Source organism: Musca autumnalis, unplaced genomic scaffold, assembly GCF_047663935.1.
Source record: "Musca autumnalis isolate F117 unplaced genomic scaffold, ASM4766393v1 scaffold_2, whole genome shotgun sequence".
Lineage (NCBI taxonomy): Eukaryota > Metazoa > Arthropoda > Insecta > Diptera > Muscidae > Musca > Musca autumnalis.
The window spans coordinates 96,837,731-96,862,552 of record NW_027411755.1 but is presented as its reverse complement, the minus strand read 5'-3'; the positions used below and the strand labels follow the sequence as shown (position 1 = coordinate 96,862,552).

Below are 24,822 nucleotides of genomic sequence, written 5' to 3'. Positions count from 1 at the left end.
AATTGCTATCAAATATTGTGCAAAAATTTGTATTAGGGTTTTGAAATTTGATGAAAATCGATGCTTAGAGCTCCAAAAAATATTTTTATGAAGGAACAATTTATAAAGACAAAATTTTATACTGAATTATGTTCAAAAGTTTCTATACTACAATAAAATTACAAAAAAGTCACATTTGATGGGTTTATGAGTCCGAAACAGAGGAAATATGGTAAAGATAACTCAAATTTCTACCTTTCCAATTCAAAATTTGATATTTTATCTCAGGAAAGTGAATGCAAATCGATGGGTTCCACCCAGTTTCGTTGGCTGTGGACATCTACAGGTCCAAAAAATAAAGAAAATTCCACCGCCGAACGCTTCATGTCAGCATCAAGTCCTTGGAATTTCAAAAGGTTCTAAGACATTTGATGTGAAGAAACTGCTTAGCGATAGGGGAAGGCAGACGTTAATTTTTTCGAAAGGAAAAGGTTTATTTTGATGGTTATGATGTTCACACATCTTTTCCTTATAGTATAAGTACCGAAAAATATTTCTGATCGGTTATTACACAAAAAAGAGCGCCTATGTTTCTGTGCTTTCGATGCCATGCGAAACTGGGTGGAACCCATCGTTTTGCATTCACTTTCCTGAGATAAAATATCAAATTTTGGATTGGACAGGTAGAAATTTGAGTTATCTTTACCATATTTCCTCTGTTTCGGACTCATAAACCTATCAAATGGGACTTTTTTGTAATTTTATTGTAGTATAGAAAATTTTGAACATAATTCAGTATAAAATTTTGTTTTTATAAATTGTTTCTACCGATTTCTTCATACAAATATTTTTTTGGAGCTCTAAGCATCGATTTTCATCAAATTTCAAGACCCTAATACAAATTTTTGCACAATATTTGATAGCAATTAACACTCACGGCATTTATTTATAATTATAAATAGTTTTTTGTTAAAGTTTACCACATCTAACAAAGGATTTGTGTAAATTCTTAGGGAGGTTCTATCCTGGTGAACCATTAAAAAATGCTAATATTTTGACATTTTTTCATAAAGCAAGTAAAAAGTACCGTTATGACGCATATGTGAAACATATTAGGTATTGAAAATATCGGCTACTATATACTCTACATGTCCACAAAATTATAATTTACAATTCCTCTCCTTTCGTCTGATATAACGGTATTTGTAGACAAATATTGGTTGGTTCTATTCAGATGAACCGGAGTGTATGTATAAACTCGAACTCAAAACTAAATTCTTTATTTACATTCTTCAACATTATGTTTGTAAACTTATTACAAAACTACTAAAATAAACACAGTATTTCCAAAATCTATCATACAATTTCAATCAATGACAACAATGACAAATCTCCTCCTGTATGATGTCTCCCTTCATAAGGGCTCCACAACGGCTGACCTAACTGTTGTTTTTCTTCTTCGAAACTCATTCGAAATATTCAATCGATCGTCTGCTTGTTGATTTGGGCTCCCCCCATCACGACGACCGTAACGGCACATTCTTGCAGTTATTGTTGTTTTCGCCATCAACATATCCTTACTAGGCTCTGTGTGCACAAACAAATTTCCTACCCTTTTCCCAGCCAGCACCACTTTCTGTTTATTTAGGATCGTTGCAAATTTTTCGCTGAATATCACATCATGTTTTGCCGCTACTCTGCCAACCGCCATAAAATTGCATTGCAGGTCCGGCACAAACAACACATCATTTAATTCGATGTTCCCCTTGTTGATGAGCACTTTCCCCCTTTCTCTTGCTTCAATTTGCTGTCCATTTGCTAGGGAAATCTTTTCTTTATGATGCTCAAAAGTCGTAAACAAATTACGGTTATTACACAAATGCGAAGAAGATCCACTGTCTAAACACCAGATGTTCTTCCTTACATTGTTGTTGTTGTCACTCGTCGCCAACAATGTGTACGCATGCTCATGGGGATTTCTCAGCTTACCCTTTTTCGCTGATTGTCTGCGTAATGGCCTCTGTCGCCACAATTGTAACATTTCACATTTCTCCTTGTGCGCGAATGCCGTTGTTTGTTACCTGCATTGTTGTTGCAAATATTCTTCTTGTGCGTATTGGATTTTCTTCTTATGTTGTTGTTGCTACTTCTTGCGTTTTGTGCCATAAACGCTACATTGGAATCTTTATCATCTTCCACATTTGCTGATGATTTGCGTCTTTCGCTTTCCTCTGATAATTTAACCTTTAATGCATACAGCATAGGTAAATTATCTCTCGAATCCATTGCAATTACTAAGTTCTCATACGATTCTGACAAACGGGAGTTACGCTCAATATGATCGTTGCCATTGCCTTTTCGTCACGCTTCTTCCAGGATAGATATTTCATTTCATGTAATATTTTTTTGATACATGTTCCATAAACCTCGAAAATGACCTAACAAATATGGAGTATATTAATTACGGAAATCCGAGTTCAGAAAAATTTGAAAATGTCAAACAAAAAATTTTAAAACTTCAAACAAAAAATTTTAAAATATTTCTTACAAAACTTGTACATGAAGTACGTTTTTAGTTAGTACATAAACTTCAAATTTACATTTACTTCAAATTTACATTTCTCAAAAAAAAAAATATTTATATTTACAAAAATTTAATAATTTGTTATAGTAGCTCAGCAAATTTTGTTCGACCAAACCATTTCGGGGGGGCCCGGGCCCCCTGTGCCCCCCCTGCGTACGTCCCTGATCGGAGCTATATCCAGATCTAAACCAATTTTTATATAATTTGGCACATTTATTTCCAGGCCGAATTCAGTCACACATTCCAAATATCATTGAAATCGGACTTATATAGCGTGTTTGGAGCAGCAAATACGCGAAATCGGCAGAAAATATATATGGGTCTATATCCAAATCTGCACCGATTTCGATATAATTTGGCACATTTATTTCTAGACTGAATTCAGTCACACATTCCAAATTTCATCGAAATCGGAAATATATAGCGTGTTTGGTACAGAAAATACGTGAAATCGGCCGAAAATATATATGGGAGCTATATCCAAATCTGAACCAATTTCTATATAATTTGGAACACTTATTTCTAGACCAAATTCAGTCACACATTCAAAATGTCATCAAAATTGGACGTATATAGCGCGTTTGGTGCAACAAATACGTGAAATCGGGCGAAAATATATATGGGAGCTATATCCAAATCAGAACCGATTTTCACCAAAAGCAATAGCGTTCTTCCTATGGCTAAACAAATTATAATCCTAAATTTTCAGCTGAATCGGACAAAAAACGCGACCTGTACGTTGCGAACAAAAATACATGGACAGACGGACGCACGGACATGCATAAATCGACTCAGAAAGTGATTATATGTATATCACCAAAAGGAACTATGGGTCTATTTCGTTTCCTTTTGTATGTTACATACAAATGCACAAAGACATAATACACACAGTGTGGTGTGGGGTATAAAAACAATCAAATTGCGGAAATTGAGCATCAATCCTCACAATTTAAATTATGTATAAATACAATTTTGCACGTTGCACAGAATTAAAAGTACAACTCAATAATAGAAGACAAGGATGACTTATCATAAAAAATCAGATGAGAAAACCAGTAGACCTTTGTGAGAAGACCAGTAAATCTTCTGGCAAAAAGGTTGAAGGTCTAATCTTAATTCAATTGTCATAGAACTTTACTTTTGTTTGCAAAGATCAATTAAACCAACAAAATAGGGATGCATAGACTAGACTTCAGAGGATAGTGAATATCCTGTGCGTTGTCCTCTAACTTAGTATAATATAATGTTTGTTTATATGTTTTCTTATAGCTTTCTTTTTGAAAAAATTTTGGTGTGCCGAATTTAATGTTATATTTTATAACGTAGAAAAAATTTTGTCCGGAGTCGGAGACTCAGACTTCGACTCCAGCAAAATTGCTCGAATCCGACTCGTACACTCCGAAACCCTGGTACCTATCCACCTTGGTACGGCACAGAACCGTACGGTACGATACCATATTGTTTATTTTCGAACACTGTCCATAGGACTTTTCACGGTAGAGCTGGCAAATTATCGATAGTCCGACAATCGTTTTGACTTCTGTCATAAAATAAAGGTTACTTCGACCGCCAAAACAAGTTATTTGGCTTACTTTTCGCGAATTATTTAAAACATAATTGCTTCTGAGTCCGATATAAACAAAATATTACGACAGTGATCAAAACTATTGTCTGACTATTGATAGTTTGCCAGCTCTATTTCACGGTATTGCACGCTGCCATTCCAAATTTGCATAAAACCTTATTGACGCCTGCTGTTTGTGAAATTGATATTTGTTAATCTCAATTTCGATTGGGTGCCACCGTGGTGCAATGGTATGCACACCCGCCTTGCATTCGATTCCCCGGCCAGTCAACATCAAAATGTTCAACGGTGGCAAAATATCCCTCAGTAATGTTGGCGACATTTCCTGGGCATTTCAGCCATGTAAAACTTCTCTACAAAGTGGTGTCTTAAGACACGCCGTTCGGACTCGGCGATAAACAGTAGGTGCCATATAATTGACCTAATATGAATTGGGGTGCACTCATTGATATGAGAGAAGTCTCCCTTGTCCCGTACGGGATGTTTGTGGAACAATTATTATAATCTCAATTTCGATACATAAGAAAAAATTCAATACTCCACAAATTGTGTCTCAGAGCATGAATATGCCCCTCTCTCTCTTACATGAATATGGACTCTCTTTTACAGTATTGCCATATTGAAATACCTAAATTCAGTTTAAATTCAGTTTGATTTTGTGCATTAAGAATGTTGATAATGCACGAATCAATTTGAATTAAGGCAGTTAACGTAAATTAACGCTGCCGTCTGTCTAGGGTATTAGATTTTCAACTTTAAACGTCATAACGTTTTTTCACAATGGGTTTCCCGATTTCAAGTATTTAAACGTATTTAGTTATACCGCCCAATAAAACAATCTCGTATGTTCCACAAAGTTGTTTATTGAGTTCTTAGGTACATTTTTGTACCTGGTTGTTTCCTTGAATAATATATGGTTTTAAATCTTTTAATCAAAATTAGAGAAAAACTTGTAAATTTGACCTTGACGATTTTGACATTGAAGATGAAGCTTGGTCGACTTTATGTGTTTAGAATTTTTGTTCTTTATGAGAAGAGCTGCAACTTTGCCTCCGAGAGTAAACCAAATTTCTTAACGGTTCAGAAGATATGATCCTGACAAAAAGAGCCCCTTTGACATCGAAGCCTAAATTCTTTGGTGGCAAATAATAAGGTTAAGGTTTCATTTATTGAGCCTTCTTTCTTATAAACGTTATAATTATAAAGAGTGGAAGTAGTATAAAGCAAACTTAAGATTATAATGTATTATCTAAATTTACAATGTATAAAATGTTGTGTACAGCACCATGCTTTTACATAATTTAGGAATAACAGCAATAATTAAATGATTATAATGTGATGAATTCCTTGCTCCCGAGAATGCAGTATTTTTGAGTGTTAAAAACTCAGTAATCTTACAAACTAAAAAATAAAAATAAAACAAAAAAAATATATAATAAAAATAAACATCCACGTTATCCCCTATGCGTACCAGATGTAGCTTTGGAATAAAATGCATATCGCAAATTAGCGTTGATTTCGAAATTCGGTGGAATCTCATTTATGTAGCCGATTGGAGATAAATAATTAATGTTCGACCAGCTATATGGTTGTTGGTTGTCAAAAATGCATGAAATATAACTGTTTTGATGATTTCTAACTCGTTCAACAAATTTTGAAATCAAGTCACAAACGTATAAGCCAACAGGTGTAATCTTGGACTCGACATACACTACCCTATTAGAAAAACGCCTGCAACTTGATTCATAGTATTTCCCAATACAATGTCGTAAAACTTTCCTTTCCAGAATTTCCATTTCCCTGATGACAATAGGGGATATATTGAACCATATGGGAAATGCATACATAAATACCGGTCTTATACTTGTTTTGTATAAAAGAAGTTTAGTTCTTACAGGGAGATCTTTTTTTACCAAAATTCTGGAAAAAGAACCAAGTATTCTGTATGCCTTTCCCAAAACTTGTCTACCATGTTTATTAAATTTGAACAGATTATTAAAAGTAACTCCTAAATATTTTAGAGTATTCTGTAGTGGAATTTCTACTCCATTGAAAGTCAATTTCAGATTTTTACTTTCAGGAACAACATATTTTTTGCATTTCCCCGATGCATTCCTTATACAAATTGCTTCCGTTTTAGATGCATTTATCTTGATACCCCAGCTATTGTAAAATTGTGCTACTTTCTCTAAATGATATTTTACCTTACTCAAGGCATTTTTAGGGGACTCATCGTGAGCATATAGCAATGAATCGTCAGCGTAAAGGAGACCGGTAGAATCTGTTTCTATATGAGGGAAATGATGTATAAATATGTTATATAAATGTGGCGATAAAATGGATCCTTGTGGGACAGCACAATTAACGTTTCCTGGCTGAGATAAAACTTCATGAAATTCTATACAAAACTTTCTATTTGAGAAAAAACTGTGGAACATTTTTATGACATGTGGATCAAAATTAAGCCTAACCATTTTATATAAAATTCCTATGTGAGAAGCATGGTCAAATGCTTTTTCAACGTCAAGAGCAAGCGCTACAGTGCATTTGCGTTCTCGTAATTTGCAAACTATATCGTTATGAAATTTAAGAAGAGCATCAGTAGTTGAGTGGCCGCTTTTGAAACCGAACTGAAGATCTGAAATATACGGTGTTCTCGTCTCTTGATCCATCTTAATTCGAATAATTTTCTCTAATAATTTACCTAAGTTTGATAGCAAAGAAATGGGCCTTAAATTGTTAATATCGGAATTGTTTGGTTTTTTAAAAATGGGAACAATTTTTGAAATTTTCCACTTATCAGGAAAGTATGCATTATTCAAACAATTATTATATATTATTGATAAATATTGAAAACCCTTTGCAGGAAGCTTTTTAATAATGAAGTTCGATATCCTATCCAATCCAAAAGATTTTTATTGTTAATTGTTTTACAAATATTGATAATTTCATCAATACTTGTTAGCCTAGAATTTGCAATCGGATTAACAGAAGAAATAGTGCTATCAAAACTTAACAAACTAGTACTATTTGCTAAAACACTATCGACAATATTTGCTGTTTCATGCCTGTTCTGAATTACTGGCACTTGGTGGCAAATATTACCAAAATATTCCTTTAATCTATCGCATGCCACTGAATCATTATCTAATATTATACCATTTTCAGATAGCTTATGTATGTTCGCTTTCTTTTTAAACCCAATTATATTATAAACTTGTTTATGGGCTCTAGGTCCAGGTTTAATTTTCCTTAGCCTTTCCGAAAAAATACGAGATTGTTCAATTTCAACCTGTCTCTTAATTATAATGTTTAACAATTGTATTTGTTTTGATAACATACGGTACCTTGGATCGCATCTATTGCGATTTCTGTTGAATATTCGTTTCAATTCTTTCTGCCAAGTGTGTTTAACCTTATAAAGATTTCTTATCGAATCTGAAACTACAATTTTTCTTCCTACATTGATAATTTCAGAATGCCTTGTCTGAGAATTATTTATAACATCTGTGAAATTATCGATAAAATAATCAATCTCAGTGTTCGAAAGATTTCTGTTCGAAACTGGAAAGTTAACAAGCAGAGCTTCTCTCACATCATTCCTGAAGTTATCCCAATTTGTATTTTTATATGATGTGTAACGTCTGGAGGAGTTTATAAGAATTGAGAAAGACGATAATTTTAAATGCAAGCTAAGTGGAAAATGGTCTGAAAATGTTGGTAATGTATTTACTAGAAAATTTTGTGAAACAGGATCTATCAAATTTGTGCTAATTATATAATGATCAAGAAAAGAAGCTCCATTCGGAAAAGAGGGAATTGTATCACAAATTCGTACGAAATCTATTGACGATTGCTGGAGCCAAGAGAATAACACATTTCCATTCATGTTGTCAAATGTGTCACCCCATGATGAATGTCTGGAATTGAAATCACCGCCCAATATAATTCCATAATAATTATGGGAAAGGTTACACAAAGCAGACAAGCTTTCTGCATATATTGAACGATCAGCATTGCACGGAATATAGATTGATCCTACTAAAATATCTTGTTCAGTGCCATTTAAAACGAGGCTAACACTTAAGAACACGCATGGAAATTTAAAATCGGGTATGTGGACTCTACGAAATTTATACAATTTCTTTAGAGCTATTGCTACACCCTGAGAGCTAGCATCTCTAATGAAAGTGTAATTTTCTAAAGTAATTCTATGAGAATCTCTTAAATGTGTTTCTTGAATGAAACCAAAATCTACGTTGTTTGCATTTAATATACTAGAAAATTCTATTCTACGGCTCACCTCTATGAGTGACCTTACATTAAATGAGAGAAAATTAATGAAATTACGACCCATACTGACTTTTTATTTCTTCCAGGAGCTCTAAACATTGGGTCTTTGCCTGCTCCTTTGTAAGATTTCTGTAATTCCTAATAAATTTTTCTATCCTTTCTTCTAAGGTGATTACTTCAGGCTGGCAAATGTTTTTAGCAATTTTTAAAAACTCCTCTATTAAAACTGGCTTACGCCTTATTTCACTAGACTCTGCAAAACAGTTGGCAAATGTTCTACTTGGATCAACAACATTATATCTATTCATTGCCTTTGATACATTGTTAGAAGCTATCAGTTTTTTCTCTATCGCAGCTGCCTTAAGGTCCTCCTTCTTTTTTAAATATTCTTTATATGCTGGGCAACCCCTATAATTTGAAGGATGTCCATGCTGTTTGCAATTTGCGCAAAATGGCTTATTTTCTTCATTTGACACAAATTGGCATTCGCGAGGGGCGTGTTTCTGATCACATTTAACGCAAGTGTACGTTCTACTGCAATTTTTAGAAATATGACCCCACTGTTGGCAACGATAGCATTGGACTACCTTCAAATTCGACTTCGGGGTCTCCCAATATATCCTTTGTTCACAAACATATCGCTGAGCCCTAAGTTCATTAACCGTTTTACCTGGTAAGAGTGTGACTAGAAATAACCCAGTATCAATATTATTTTTCTTAGAAAATTCTGTTGAAAACTTTGTTACAGTATCCACTGTATTGGGAACCAAAAAATCAATATCAACTTTAATATCACTTAAGGATGTTCTATGATAAAGTCCTCTTAAAACTAATCTAGTACGCTTTAGATCTTTAGGGGTATACGTGTATGCTGGAATCTCCTTAGATTTTAACAGATTAATCATTTCTGAGTGAACTGATGGCTCTTTAAGATATAATTTGCTCTTCTTCTGTCCCTTATTTATAACCTTAAAAATTACATTTTTTGATTTCAATGTTTGAATTAGATCTGTCATATTAACATTAAATAGAAAAATCGGGGGGCAAAAACCTTTAAGACTATTTACCGTTTTGGAAGAGATTTCATGTCTAGGAGCGTTGAAAGTTTCTGTATTTGTATTGATTTCTGCAAGGGGTTGAGATTGCTGAGCCCTTGGAATAGATGGTTCCAAGAGGATATCGATATCATCTAGTAGAGCAAAACGGTTTTGAGAATCTGGGTTTGAAGCTAATAATTTTTCGGTGGATTCACACATTCTCGGCCGTTTGGTTTGAGATTGGCTACATTCATTGGTATTCGTAATCGCCAGCACAGAACTTGTGTTAGTTACGTTTTCATTATGGCACATCGTCGAAAATTCATTTTGACAAGCGTCGTCACAGAATCTTCTTTCATCAATAGTTTTATTATTAGCCCGTGATTTAGTACTAAAATTCTTAGGGAAATTTTCGGAATTATCCATTGAATCCTCTTTAGAAGAGTCTGATAGCGATTTGGTATTTATTCTCTTTGATTTTCTTGTATCCACAGATTTATCAGGTGGCACATTTTCCGATGGAGTCCATTCCTTCACGGGAATTGGGTCGTTCATATTGATATTGTTAAAACTTCAGAATATGTTTTTTTTTTTTCAATTTTATAATGTATTTTATTGGAAGACACAAAAAAATACGTCTCGTGGCAAATAATCGCGATAGTTGATGAGATAAGGAAAAACGACGAGACACGTGCCTTCTCTTTTTTGGCCTGGTCATGGTTAATATTCCATGGATCACAAAATGACACACAGTATAATTTGGAATCTTTTCGTATTGATATTGATTGCTAGCGATGTTTTGGCAAATCAGCTAAATACATGCTAGTTTTTACTGGATCTTGCAAAACAGAGACAAAGTTTCCTTGGCAGTATTCAATGCAATGGCAGTAACACATGCAAGTGTCACTTCGAAAAAAATTTTAAATTTCGACTGTAATATGTATACACAACTGCTTGCTTGTTAATTACATGTGTAATCATGGGGTAAATCTTGCTAGAAAAATAGGCGGACACATGATACAATAAGAAGGTAGCATTATCAGCCCAGCTGATGGTAACATAATGTGTCAATTGCATTGAATTTATGTCAAATGTTGACATCTTATGTTACCAAAAACGGAGTTGCTGCTACCTTCTTATTGTATCATGGGCGGACACAACTATTAATTGTAATAAGCCGTTTTATTTTTGTTTACAGGAATTGCTACAACAACATCAAAAACCGATACAAATAAACAGTCATCCGATGGGTCAGAGGAGAAACACGCAATCCCTACGTATTTGTCAATACTCCAGGGAAGACCCGTTTTGGGTAGAAATATTGAAAGAAACAAAAAAATTGTTTTATACATATTATCTGATAATAGCCCAGAATACAAAAAATACATGTGCATAATCTACAGTTTACAGAAACAGCTAACAAAAAAATGTCATCTGAAGGGATTCGAATTTCTAATATCGGATGTGCACAATACCGATGCTGTCGACAAATCTAACAGTTCAATATTGATGCCGACAAGCCGATGGGCGCACAGTCCCCTGGAGGCTCAGGGTGGTCATGAGGAAGCAGCCAATTGTCTTTCAGAAATCACGAGACACTCATCAACAGCCTTCATTATTCCTATTCTGTTTCTGGGATCTTCATTGGGAATGTCAATGCTGCCACTAACTATAGAGAGTCAAGATTTTACCCAAGTTTTAACCGTCGCCAATGAAGATGAAAAATCACTTTTAGAAAAATGGTATATCATTGATAATTGCTACCAGCCAATGTGCCACCGATTAAATACTGAGCTCTGCAAGAATTCAATAGCGGAACAAGAAACAGAACTGATCAAACTTTTTGAAACACTTCTATGCTTGTTTTCTGACGATCTTAAGGATTCTTATATGTCAACCACAGTGGTGGAACAAGAAATAAATAACACAGTTCTTATGAGCCAAGAACTCGCAAAACGTTGCATATGGATACAGACGGGATCGACTCCTTTTTTGAATCCAACAGAAACTACATCGGTTTATGACAAGGAAGTACATAGAAGAATAACCAAGTTGTATGCGGAATTAAGGGCACACCTGTCAGAGAAAAATTTGATACGCATTCCTCCGACAATGGGCATTCAGGATGATGAATTGGGTGCCGTTATTGAGAGCTTAGTGGAAAAAGCCATTGAATGCATATTCGATGAATACGCAGCAAAGAACATTTTGCCAAGAAACACTAATGGTGTAGATCACGTCCTCTTGGAAGAAATCGAAGTAATAGGTCAATATTCCAAGATTCTTGCTCAAAATTCTCCGAATTTCGATATAATGAATGATATAAAACGGTAAGTTGTAAAAAATATATTCTAACTCGGTGCAACATCAATAGTTAATTTATTGGTAGCATTTTAATTAGAAGTTATCGTGGTTGAATATTTAGGTAGGAACTGTTTTGTAACGTCGTCCCAAGCCCCTTACTAGTCGGGGGAGAGAACATTTTAGTGAAGGTGATAGTATTAGATCAAATAATCAGTTTTAAGTTCTCACGCCAATTTTTATGCCGTTATACATCGCACTATTTAATGACTTCTATATGCATTGACATTAAAAACGTGTCATATCTGACCATATCTTTATATCTGTGCATATTCGAAAAGCGCTCTTACCTGCTGGGAATACTAGATCACAATCGGTTTCAACACCGGACAAAATTGAGGCTGTGTGTGATCAGTCATATGCTGGTATTGCGGCACAGCCGGCTTTGGAGGTTGGCAAAGGTTCGGTTGTTGAGGTTGTGCCTCTTGAATCAATGAGTAATGGTAGCGTAGCCCTGAAAAATGCTTCACAGCCTTCTCAGAGTATTCAGGAGCCACAGCTTCCTACAACTGTTGCTGCTTCAGGAGCTGTTTCTGCAATAAATGGCAAACCCTTGCAGTCTGACCAAAGACCATTATGATATCGCTGAAGGTTTTAAAAATTTTTTCGCTACAACATATTCAAATGCAGTTTATCAATTTAAAGATACATATCCTTACAAGATAGATAAGATAGACCAAATTTGTATGCCATATTTAAAAACTCAAGACGTTTCCAGAAGTCTACGAGCTTTAAAGTCAATTAAAAGTCCAGGCCCTGATGGGATTTCCAGTATAATTCTTAAGTTCTGTTCGTCTACATTATCAAATCCGTTAACACAATTATTTAATTATTCCCTTAAATTTGGTCACTTTCCTGCTTTATGGAAATCATCTTATATTATACCTTTACATAAATCTGTCAGTCTATCAAATGCTTCGAATTATAGAGGAATTGCAAAATTAAGCGCTATTCCTAAATTGTTTGAAAAAGTAGTCACGGAAGTAATTTCCAACAAAATCCAACCCATGCTAAGTCCTTATCAGCATGGTTTTCGTAGTGGTCTCTCAACAATAACAAATCTTATTCAATTTACATCTATTGTAATAAAAGGATTTGTTCGACGTTACCAAACTAATACAATCTATACAGATTTTAGCAAAGCTTTTGACAGAGTCAACCACAAGCTTTTGCTATATAAATTATATTGTATAGGATTCAATGAAAACTTAGTCAAGTGGATAGCATCTTACTTGCACAATAGATCGCAAGTAGTTCAGTTTGACGGATGTCGATCAACATCGATTATAGTTCCGTCGGGTGTTCCTCAGGGAAGTCACCTTGGGCCGGTTCTCTTTCTTTTGCTCATAAACGATTTACTAAGTTCAATAATGCACTCAAAATTGCTAATGTATGCCGATGGTGTTAAGTTCTTCATTACCCATAATTCTGTGAAGCAAGCTGATTTACTTCAAAATGATTTAAATAACCTTTTTCAGTGGTGTAAGGTAAATTGTATGGATTTAAATTTGAATAAATGTAAACATATGTGTTTTTCCAGATCATCTTCTTTAATAAAGCAATTCATTATTAATGATTTTGTTTTATCATCTGTAGAATCGTTTGTTGATCTTGGCATTTTAATGGATCAAAAATTAAATTTTAATAATCATGTAATTTCTATGGTAAATAAAGCCTATGGTGTCTTAGGATTTATAAAAAGATGGGCCAAAGAATTTTCTGATCCATATATAACAAAGCAATTATTCACTTCCCTTGTCAGACCTATATTAGAATACGGGTCTGTCATATGGGATCCGCAATATGCTTCTTACTCTGATAAAATCGAATCAGTGCAAAAACAATTTCTACTTTTTGCATTGAGGGGATTACATTGGAGTAGTAATTTTGAACTGCCTTCATACTCTAGCAGGTTAAAATTAATTCGACTGCCTACATTAAAAAGTAGACGCATTATGTTAAATACTATGTTTGTGTTAAAAATATTGAATGGTAGTGTGCCGTGTGATTTCTTAATATCGTCTATTAGAATAAATGTTCCTTTTAGATCTACTAGATATTATCAATTCTTATATATAGATTTTCACCGTACCAATTATTCTATGGGTGAACCCCTTAGCAAAATGTGTATTGATTTTAATTCCATGTACTATAATGTAGACTTTTGCACGAGTTTGGAAGTTATAAAATCTAATATAATCTTATTTTTAAATAATTTGTAGTTGTATGATTTACAAAACTGGCTGATGAAGTAGATTCTGTAGCTGGTTTTCGAATTTCCTTCCTATATCCCATCATGGTGCGGATCATGGTGTGTACGCGATCCCTACGAAATGGGAGGTCGCCCCCACGGTCGGCAGGGGTGGGAAAGAAAGGCGTGGGAACGTTCGAAAAAAACAAAAAAAAATCGGAGTCATGGATTTACCGCACTGTGAATACAGTCATGAACCTTGTTCTTTAGTTGCGCAAATTTAATTCACGATATTCACAACTTCTTCAAAAAGTTTTTTTTTATTTTTTTATTTCCGTTTAAAAGAATTACTTTATTACAAACCGACTCAAGAGCACACACTAGAGAATACAGACTGACTTCACTTAATTTTATTATTGTATTTATATAATTTTTAATTATTGATGTATAAGCATTTTAATTTAGAGTTGATTCTGATTGGCAAATTTTATTAAATTGTAATTAATTGCGAAATAGGCAATTTGTAAACAGAATGCATTTTGATTGGCTAAAATGCCCTAAATTTTAATTAACTATTCTTACGTTTACAATAAATTGCAAAATTTGCAATTTATAATAAGAAAGACTTTTGATTGGCTAAATAGCCATACATTTTAATAAACAAAGAAAAATACAATTTAGCAAAGTTATTATTTAAAAGTAATTTCTAGAAAGTGAATGACCTACTAAAAATACTTATGCATCAACTTTAGAATTATTTGTTTAAAAAAATATCTATGGGGTCATTATACGTAGCTACCCCACCCTTTAAAAAATTCTCCTGAATTCTATTATTCAATTTAAGTTTTATACTTTTATGTTTTATTAGTATGACAAAAATTATTGTGACAATAATCAATAGAATTATAATATTACATCCATATGTAAATTTACAGTGGTATTTTAATTTGTTTATGTTTTTTACATTGTTTTCATGTTCTTCTATAATTTTTTCAAATGATATTTGATGACTAAAATTTTTAAATGTACTCGTATTATACTCTTTTATAGGTATTTCTCTTTGATATTCTTTATAATTTGCAAAATAGTCGTCTTTAATTCTTAATGAACAATTAATACAATTTATCAGGAAGTTTCCCTGTAATATAGTGTTATTTGATTTGCAAGTATTATTTATATAAAAATGTTTCGAGTTTTTAAGAAATATTGTATCTTTGTATGTCTAATTGAATGGTTTCTAAATCTTTATTGACAGTCATTTTACAATTGTTTTTTACTATGCAATGTTTACTTAATTTTAAATCTTCAATATTTTTGTTTTCTTCAAATGCATATGTTTTGTTTTCATAATCAATAATTTGTTCCATGTTATAATCTATTTCGTAGCTATTATAATTAGTTAGTGGTACAATCGTCCTTAATTCAATTTCAACAAATTCTTTGGATATTCTCAGTCCGAAAAACAGATAAGTATGATTAAAATATGCTGTCCCTGCTTTTATGGTAATCAATTTCTTATTTCGTTATTTCATTGGTTGTCAGAATACTTGGATGTACTAAACCATATTTTGAAGATATAATATTGTCTTGAATTTGTTCCAATTTATTTTTTATTAGTTGAATATTCGATAACTGTTTTAAATAAGCTGTTTTTTCATTTTCTTCATTTATATTTGTTTAACGAATTTAATTCTGTTTCAATGAGTATACGGTCATTTTTTCTTACTGTTTTCAAATGGTTTATAGTCATATTAAAAGAGTCATTGATAATTAATTGTTGGTTATTGTTTTTCCTACTTTCATTAATATGTCTGTCTGCGTACTCGATAATTTGTAATAATTATTACTAATGTTTCTAAAACTGACAGTTGTATAAAGAAAAAGTTACTGAAAAATGTGTTTCAGCAACATAAGTACAAGGACAGACCTAATATTGAATAATTTGTTCTGTATAGTCTGTCTGTCTGTCTTTGTCATCCATAGTGCCAAATAACCACTTCGATAATTTTCCTACTCCAGTTATTAGTCCTCGTCTAGTCCTTATTGGCTTAGGAATTAATGCCATTAGTTTACGCTTTATATCTATTAGTTCTAATTGTAATATTTCCTTATTTGTAATTTATGATAAAAATTATATTTCCTAGTTTGTTACATGCATGCATTACAATTTCGATTTTCTTTACAATATCCTCGTTGTCATTGTTGCTTGAGTCGTTGTTGTCAGAATCATTATCATCAATATTATTCAGACCTGCAAATTTTAATGGTCGTTTGATATTACAAGGATGAATATTATTTATTCTAGATTTCTTATATATTGGTTGTTTTTATGTCTTATAATTTTTTATTTATCCTTCTTCTCTGATTGCAGTGTAATTTTCTCTAGATTTGTTAAGTTTATTAATTGCTTTTGCTGTATTCTCTTCTAAATTCTTTTTGACTTTACTTTCATCTACTTCTTCCTGGTGGATTTCTTTAGGTAAATATTTTGCAGTTGAATGATATCTTTCATTATAATTTCTAACCGCTTTCTGAATAAGTTGTTTTGTTGGTATGTCCTTATTAAGTTTATACAAAATTCTAAATTTTTCTGCTAGTTTATTATGTAAACGTTCTATGTCCGCATTACTAGGTTTTGTGAGGCCCAAATTTATATTTTCATTTTGTAAAAATCTTTAAGTCTGATGGAATTAAATTCATTGGCCGATACCTATTCTTGTGAAATGTTCTTCTGATTTTTCAATAAAAGTTATAGTGTTTCTGTAGTTCTATGAATAATAATAATAATCCCTTCATAACATAAGTATCAATATGAATAACTTCATTTTTAGTAGAAGGAGCTTCTGTTTAAGCAAATTTGGCTTTAATTGGATTTCTATCACATTTTACATATTTCGCATTGATTAATAACAAGTTAATAAATAAATAAAAATTCACAGCAGAGCCCGGCTGCACCGGCTGAGGTTTGAACCTGGGTCCTCTCCAACAAATAGACAATGTTGTCGAGGTCCTAGCGCTCTAGGCCACAGCCAATCTAACTACTGAAAAGTAGGCATTGTAATTCATGAAGGAATTTGTAAAAATGTGTGTATAAATAGAAGTTATCAAAATCAGCCTTTGTCTTCTAGCCATTAATTAACATTCAAAATACCCCTGACGAGCTTTGGCAACCACCAAGCAAAACGGTCCGTAGAGTAATTGGTTGAATGTGTGTTGTGGTATAACGCTAGAATTCATTTTTCAATACAAAACTCCTTAGGCCATGTTAGCTCGATTAATCCATAATTAATAAACTTTCATAAATAATTGGCCTTCGTCCTAAAAAGACAATAATAAATAAATAAAAATTCACAGCAGAGCCCGGCTGCCCCGGCTGAGGTTTGAACCTGGGTCCTCTCCAACAAATAGACAATGTTGTCGAGGTCCTAGCGCTCTAGGCCACAGCCAATCTAACTACTGAAAAAGTAGGCATTGTAATTCATGAAGGAAAACCCCCTTCGATTGTACATGTGTATGTATTGAGAAATTGATTTCTAGACAAGACACTAGGGTGACTTGATAAAAGAAAAATACTTCATATTTACAAATTTGTAAAAATGTGTGTATAAATAGAAGTTATCAAAATCAGCCTTTGTCTTCTAGCCATTAATTAACATTCAAAATACCCCTGACGAGCTTTGGCAACCACCAAGCGAAACGGTCCGTAGGGTAATTGGTTGAATGTGTGTTGTGGTATAACGCAAGAATTCATTTTTCAATACAAAACTCCTTAGGCCATGTTAGCTCGATTAATCCATAATTAATAAACTTTCATAAATAATTGGCCTTCGTCCTAAAAAGACAATAATAAATATATAAATAAAAATTCACAGCAGAGCCCGGCTGCCCCGGCTGAGGTTTGAACCTGGGTCCTCTCCAACAAATAGACAATGTTGTCGAGGTCCTAGCGCTCTAGGCCACATCCAATCTAACTACTGAAAAAGTAGGCATTGTAATTCATGAAGGAAAACCCCCTTCGATTGTACATGTGTATGTATTGAGAAATTGATTTCTAGACAAGACACTAGGGTGACTTGATAAAAGAAAAATACTTCATATTTACAAATTTGTAAAAATGTGTGTATAAATAGAAGTTATCAAAATCAGCCTTTGTCTTCTAGCCATTAATTAACATTCAAAATACCCCTGACGAGCTTTGGCAACCACCAAGCGAAACGGTCCGTAGGGTAATTGGTTGAATGTGTGTTGTGGTATAACGCTAGAATTCATTTTTCAATACAAAACTCCTTAGGCCATGTTAGCTCGATTAATCCATAATTAATAAACAAGTTGGATTAATTCTAATAATTTTGGATAGTATATTTTATTTTTGATGTTATTGTATGTTTCTATTATTCATGAATGCATGTTTTCCCTTATATGGTATAAAGAAATTTGTTTTACAGCTTCAATTTCTGTTTCAATATCTTGTGCACGATGAGAGCATTTTGTAAATTCTAGCTTTCTATTATTTGAGAACATATCAATTATTTTTTCCTCAACTTTGTTGTAATTACCCAGCAAAAATTTTACCTCATGCACTACCGAGTAATGAGTGCTAATTTTAAAATACGTACAGAATCTAGACAACGCGTAGAAAAATGTGAGACCAAAATTATAAAGATCGCGTTTATAACTTGCGTATTACAGCAACAACAAAGAACGGAAACTATTTGTTGGAAATTATTTCAAAAATATATTTTTGGTTAAATACGAAAAATTTGAAAAATAAATGTTGGGAGTTATTCTATTATTTCGCTAAATTTCGATCCAAATCCTGAAGTATTTTGCTTAAACTTCTACGAGAAAAGTAATTAGTCATCGTGAAAGTATATTTGCCTTCTGTGATAAGCAATAGAAATATGAAGTAGAGAGTAATATTGAAATTACAATCAAAGAAAAAACATAGAAGTTAAAAACCGAATAATTCGCGAATTGGTTTAAATCGGTTGAGGTGCATGTGCTTTTCGGATACAGGGAGTCCATGTCTATCAATATGCATGGATTTTCCCATGTTTCATTCAGCGGCCGAAGTGTGCCATCAGTTGCATCTTACTATTCAAAAAACCTTCAAGTGGGCAAAAATTACGCGATATGCATATGATTATAAGGTGCATCCGATTTCAATGGCCCCCTATTAAAAATACGTCAATATAAATTATTTTAGACAGATTCGTCAAGAACTGCGGATGTGCCACTGCATTCTATTTTGGGATAAATAGGGATATTACTCCTGAATCTTTGTAATTTTGGGCAAATATTATAATCGCGTATAAAGGATTAAATTTATGCAAAAATAATCAAAGAAAATCGCGGTTCAATTCGCGGAATTGTCAAAATATATTTTTGCAGATTTTCCTACGTTGAAGGTATCTATATCCGGCGTTTTAGTGGATGGATTCGACCGCGGAAGAGCTCATTAGATCCGGCACGTAAAAACACTAAAATCACGCGGGGTTCAGGGGTACCTGTACGACAGTTGTAAATTTTAAAGCCAAAAAATAGGTTTTTTCAGAAAATTTACGCACCAAATTTTCGCCTTTGGACTCCTATTACTAGGAAGCTGTGCGGAGCACACTCATGAGATATACATCGAACGACGTGGAATCGCGAGTTCTACAATCATATAAACTAGTTTGGATTATTATCTAGTTGCACCCTCTAATTATAAGAAAAATTCGAAAAACCCAGTTTTCAAAACTTCAAAATGTCAGCATCGATTTTAGGGGGATGCAGTGTATATATCGAAATGTCATACATTAGAACCATGTTGCCCAAGGGGTATTTTTCAATTCTTTCTTTGAGCTTATGTGTGAATTTTCCGTGGTTTGACCAGAAATCAAGAAAGAACACAAAAAAACTTGTAAACTTCAACACATTTTTACCCATTTTTTAATATTACCACCAACGCAGCTTCCACGAAAATTATTTGTTATGGTCCATATTATGAGATCGTGGCTAAAACACTTCAATTAATATAAATATATTCATATTTTATAAAATATATTAACAGTTCGCGAGTTATTAAATAGTGAACCTCAACTTCAACGATTAAAAAACTTTTTTGAATATTACCATATGTTTTGTTTTCATAATCAATAATTTGTTCCATGTTATAATCTATTTCGTAGCTATTATAATTAGTTAGTGGTACAATCGTCCTTAATTCAATTTCAACAAATTCTTTGGGTATTCTCAGTCCGAAAACCAGATAAGTATGATTAAAATATGCTGTCCCTGCTTTTATGGTAATCAATTTCTTATTTCGTTATTTCATTGGTTGTCAGAATACTTGGATGTACTAAACCATATTTTGAAGATATAATATTGTCTTGAATTTGTTCCAATTTATTTTTTATTAGTTGAATATTCGATAACTGTTTTAAATAAGCTGTTTTTTCATTTTCTTCATTTATAAATTTGTTTAACGAATTTAATTCTGTTTCAATGAGTATACGGTCATTTTTTCTTACTGTTTTCAAATGGTTTATAGTCATATTAAAAGAGTCATTGATAATTAATTGTTGGTTATTGTTTTTCCTACTTTCATTAATATGTCTGTCTGCGTACTCGATAATTTGTAATAATTATTACTAATGTTTCTAAAACTGACAGTTGTATAAAGAAAAAGTTACTGAAAAATGTGTTTCAGCAACATTTAGTAAGTACAAGGACAGACCTAATATCGAATAATTTGTTCTATATAGTCTGTCTGTCTTCGTCATCCATAGTGCCAAATAACCACTTCGATAATTTTCCTACTCCAGTTATTAGTCCTCGTCTAGTCCTTATTGGCTTAGGAATTAATGCCATTAGTTTACGCTTTATATCTATTAGTTCTAATTGTAATATTTCCTTATTTGTAATTTATGATAAAACTAGCAGACCCCGGTCCGCGTTGCTGGCCCGTCGTAATGAGTTTTAATTCAAAAGTAGGTATTTTCTACCTCACTTCTTCGGTCCATTGTCAAACCGAGAAGGATTTTACTTTGTCGGATTTTTCCCCAATTTTTGCCTTTTAGGATTTATTATCGTCCATGTCACTGTCTTTATCCTAAAGCGATCTAATAATAAAAGTAAAAAAAATGATATACCTATATGTTTTAGCTTTTCATGGCTGATGGACCTTTGAACCTCACCATTTAAGTACATTTGTAAATATATAGTTTTTCATGATCGGGGGACAACCACCGTTGTCTCGAAAACTAATTTGCAACCTGATGCACTCATAAGTTTAACAAATACACCGATTATAAAATAATAGGCCCGAAATTCGTCTACAAATATATAGCTTTTTGGACCACGGGACATTCCTAAATATTCTCTGAAAATTAGGTTCAGTAGTTTTGGAAAGATAATGTTTTGAAAAGAGTGGGCGTGGTCATCAGTTTTCAAAATATAACATATTAAAAATAGTGGGCCTGGTCCGGTCAAAGGGTGCACACAACTTCATTGCCTACCAAAATGTATGCTGAAACCGATATAATCATAAGTTTGGCTTATACATATAGCGTTAACAGAAAGGCATGGGGAAGGTACCTCACATAACAACGGCAAACATTGAGCTTTTGCTGCAAATTTTATGGAAATCCCTTCAGTTGTATTGGAGTTGACATACTAAAAAAAACAGGCTTGGTCGGGCCTATAGGCCCCAAAGAAGTACCTAGATTGTAGATTAATCCGTAAATTTTTATTCCGATACGTACATAATTTTTGCAAATATAACGTTTTTTTTTTAAATATCGCATAGGGGAGGTACCCCGCCCCCTCTGGAATTCAATAAAATATGTAACCTGTTTTCGGGGGCGTGGTAAACTTTTCTTTATAAAAAACCTAAGTTGGGTTATGATAGCATTTGATTCTTATTCATAAAGGTAAGGCGTTTTTTTAAATATGCCCTCTTCAAAATTCAAGAAAATATGCCTGTACATTCCCTGACATTTTCACGAATATCGGTTCAGTAGTTTTGTAGATGTAACATATTTTAAAAAGTGGGTATGGTCAAGTCTGTGGTTCCTAAAAAAGTAGGTAAGGTCGGAGACACAACCACAATTGTCTCGCAAATTAACTTCCAAATAGATACATTCGTAATTATTGTAAATATAACACTTTTAAAAAAGTATGGTATAGGGGAAGTTCCCCGCCCTTTCCGAAATTCAACTGAATTTGTAGCCTATTTTAAGCGGGGACCATCTCTGTACATTCCCTGGCAATTTCAGGAAAATAGGTTCAGTAGTTTTTTTAAATGATAAAAATAGAAAATTGAAAAATTTGGGCGTAAAAGTGGGCATGGTCAAATTTTCTTTGCATAAAAACCCAGGTCGAAAATCTGTCCAGCCGTTCTCAACTGATGCCATTACCAACGAACGATATTTGATTCTTATTTATAAAGATTTAAAAGTTTAGACAAATCGCGATTTTCTTGAAAATCCCCTGTAGATATAACCTAATTAGAAAGTGAGCGTGGTCGGATCTTAAGTCACAAAATAAGTACGTAAGGTTGGAGACACAATCACCATTGACTCGCAAATAAATTCCCAAACCGATACATTCGTATTTGTTGCAAATATTGCATTTTTACAAAAATAGGGCATAGGGGAGGTACCCGCCCGATCCGAAAGTCAAAAACTATGTAGCCTATTTTTATCGGGGACAAACCCTGTACATTCGCTGAAAGTTTCAGGAAAATCGATTTAGTAGTTTCGTAGATATAACATATTTAAAAAAGTGGGCGTTGTCCAGTCTTAATGCCCCAAATAAGCACGTAAGGTCGGAGACACAATCGCCATTGACTCGGATATTAATTTTCAAGGCGATACATTTGTAATTGTTGCAAATATTGCATTTTTACAAAAATAGGGCATAGGAGAGGTACCCCGCCCGATCCGAAATTCAACCAAATATTTAGCCTATTTCAACCGGGGGCCATCACTTTACGTTCCCTGCAAATTTCAGGAAAATCTATTGAGTAGTTCCGTAGATATAATATATTTATAAAAGTGGGCGGAGAAGTGGGCGTGGCCAATTTTTCTTTGCATAAAAACCTAAACTGGACTATGACTAACATTTCCACAAAAAATTATCCAAATCGCTCTAGCCGTTTTCAACTGATTCAATTACCAACAAACGACAATTGAGTTTTATATATAAAGATTATATTTCCTAGTTTGTTACATGCATGCATTACAATTTCGATTTTCTTTACAATATCCTCGTTGTCATTGTTGCTTGAGTCGTTGTAGTCAGAATCATTATCATCAATATTATTCAGACCTGCAAATTTTAATGGTCATTTGATATTACAAGGATGAATATTATTTAATCTAGATTACTTATATATTGGTTGTTTTTATGTCTTATAATTTTTTATTTATCCATCTTCTCTGTTTGCAGTGTAATTTTCTCTAGATTTGTTAAGTTTATTAATTGCTTTTGCTGTATTCTCTTCTAAATTCTTTTTACTTTACTTTCATCTACTTCTTCCTGGTGGATTTCTTTAGGTAAATATTTTGCAGTTGAATATCTTTCATTATAATTTCTAACCGCTTTCTGAATAAGTTGTTTTGTTGGTATGTCCTTATTAAGTTTATACAAAATTCTAAATTTTTCTGCTAGTTTATTATGTAAACGCTCTATGTCCGCATTACTAGGTTTTGTGAGGCCCAAATTTATATTTTCATTTCTTAAAGATTTTTAAGTCTGATGGAATTAAATTCATTGGCCGATACTATTTACTTTGGTTTACCTATTCTTGTGAAATGTTCTTCTGATTTTTCAATAATAGTTATAGTGTTTCTGTCATTCTATGAATAATAATAATAATCCCTTCATAACATAAGTATCAATATGAATAACTTCATTTTTAGTAGAAGGAGCTTCTGTTTCAGCAAATTTGGCTTTAATTGGATTTCTATCATATTTTACATATTTCGCATTGATTAATAACAAGTTGGATTAATTCTAATAATTTTGTAAATTCTAGCTTTCTATTATTTGAGAACATTTCAATTATTTTTTCCTCAACTTTGTTGTAATTACCCAGCAAAAATTTGGTAAGTACATGTCATTACTTCATGCATTACCGAGTAATGAGTGCTCATTACACTCCGCATTATCAAGCAGTACTTATACAATGGCTTACACATAACTACTTACTACTTACTTACTGAGTAATGAGTAGGATGGCACAGAGCTAGTGTGTCTGACTACAAATCCTAGGGTTGTGTGTTCAAAGCTCACCGTCGGCATGGGATTTTTTTAAACAAAATTACGAAGAAATGTTGATGTAAATAGATGTGTTTAAACAACCCTTACTGTTCGTACGAGTGGCCAGTAAAGACCGAAAGACAAAAAAATTAAAAAAAAAAAAAACAATAAAGTGGTGTTGAATTGGAATATATTTTCACCTCAAATGTTCTAAAAATAGAACATATGTTTTTAGCTGTTTTTTCGATTATCGGTATGTGGTTAAATATGTACTTAAAAAGCATATTTAGGGAAGTACTTCCTTCCTATGACATCCCCATGTAAAAATAATGACTTTTACGGTCAATTTGTAAGTAGTTACAACTGTCAAAATTTACTGAATAAAGTCATTACTTCGTAATCACTTTTTTTTGCTGGGTATGATCTGCTAGTTCTGAATAAATTCCTATATTACCTTTTGGTATATGTTTCCTAGGGTACCACCGTGGTGCAATGATATGCTCACCCGCCTTGCACGCTGAAGGTCGTTGGTTCGATTCCCTGGCCA

The 24,822-nt window shown here is 33.2% G+C and overlaps 1 protein-coding gene across 7 annotated transcripts in view; it reads left to right on the top strand.

Annotated features, from left to right (window-relative positions):
- Positions 1–24,822, top strand: part of LOC141394327 (uncharacterized) — a 387,129-nt gene that overhangs the window by 292,413 nt on the left and 69,894 nt on the right. For all 7 annotated transcript variants that reach the window (XM_073968593.1, XM_073968586.1, XM_073968587.1 and 4 more), the window contains exon 4: positions 10,677–11,808. In XM_073968593.1, coding sequence (XP_073824694.1) covers positions 10,677–11,808 — 1,132 coding nt within the window. The remainder of the gene's footprint in view (positions 1–10,676; positions 11,809–24,822) is intronic.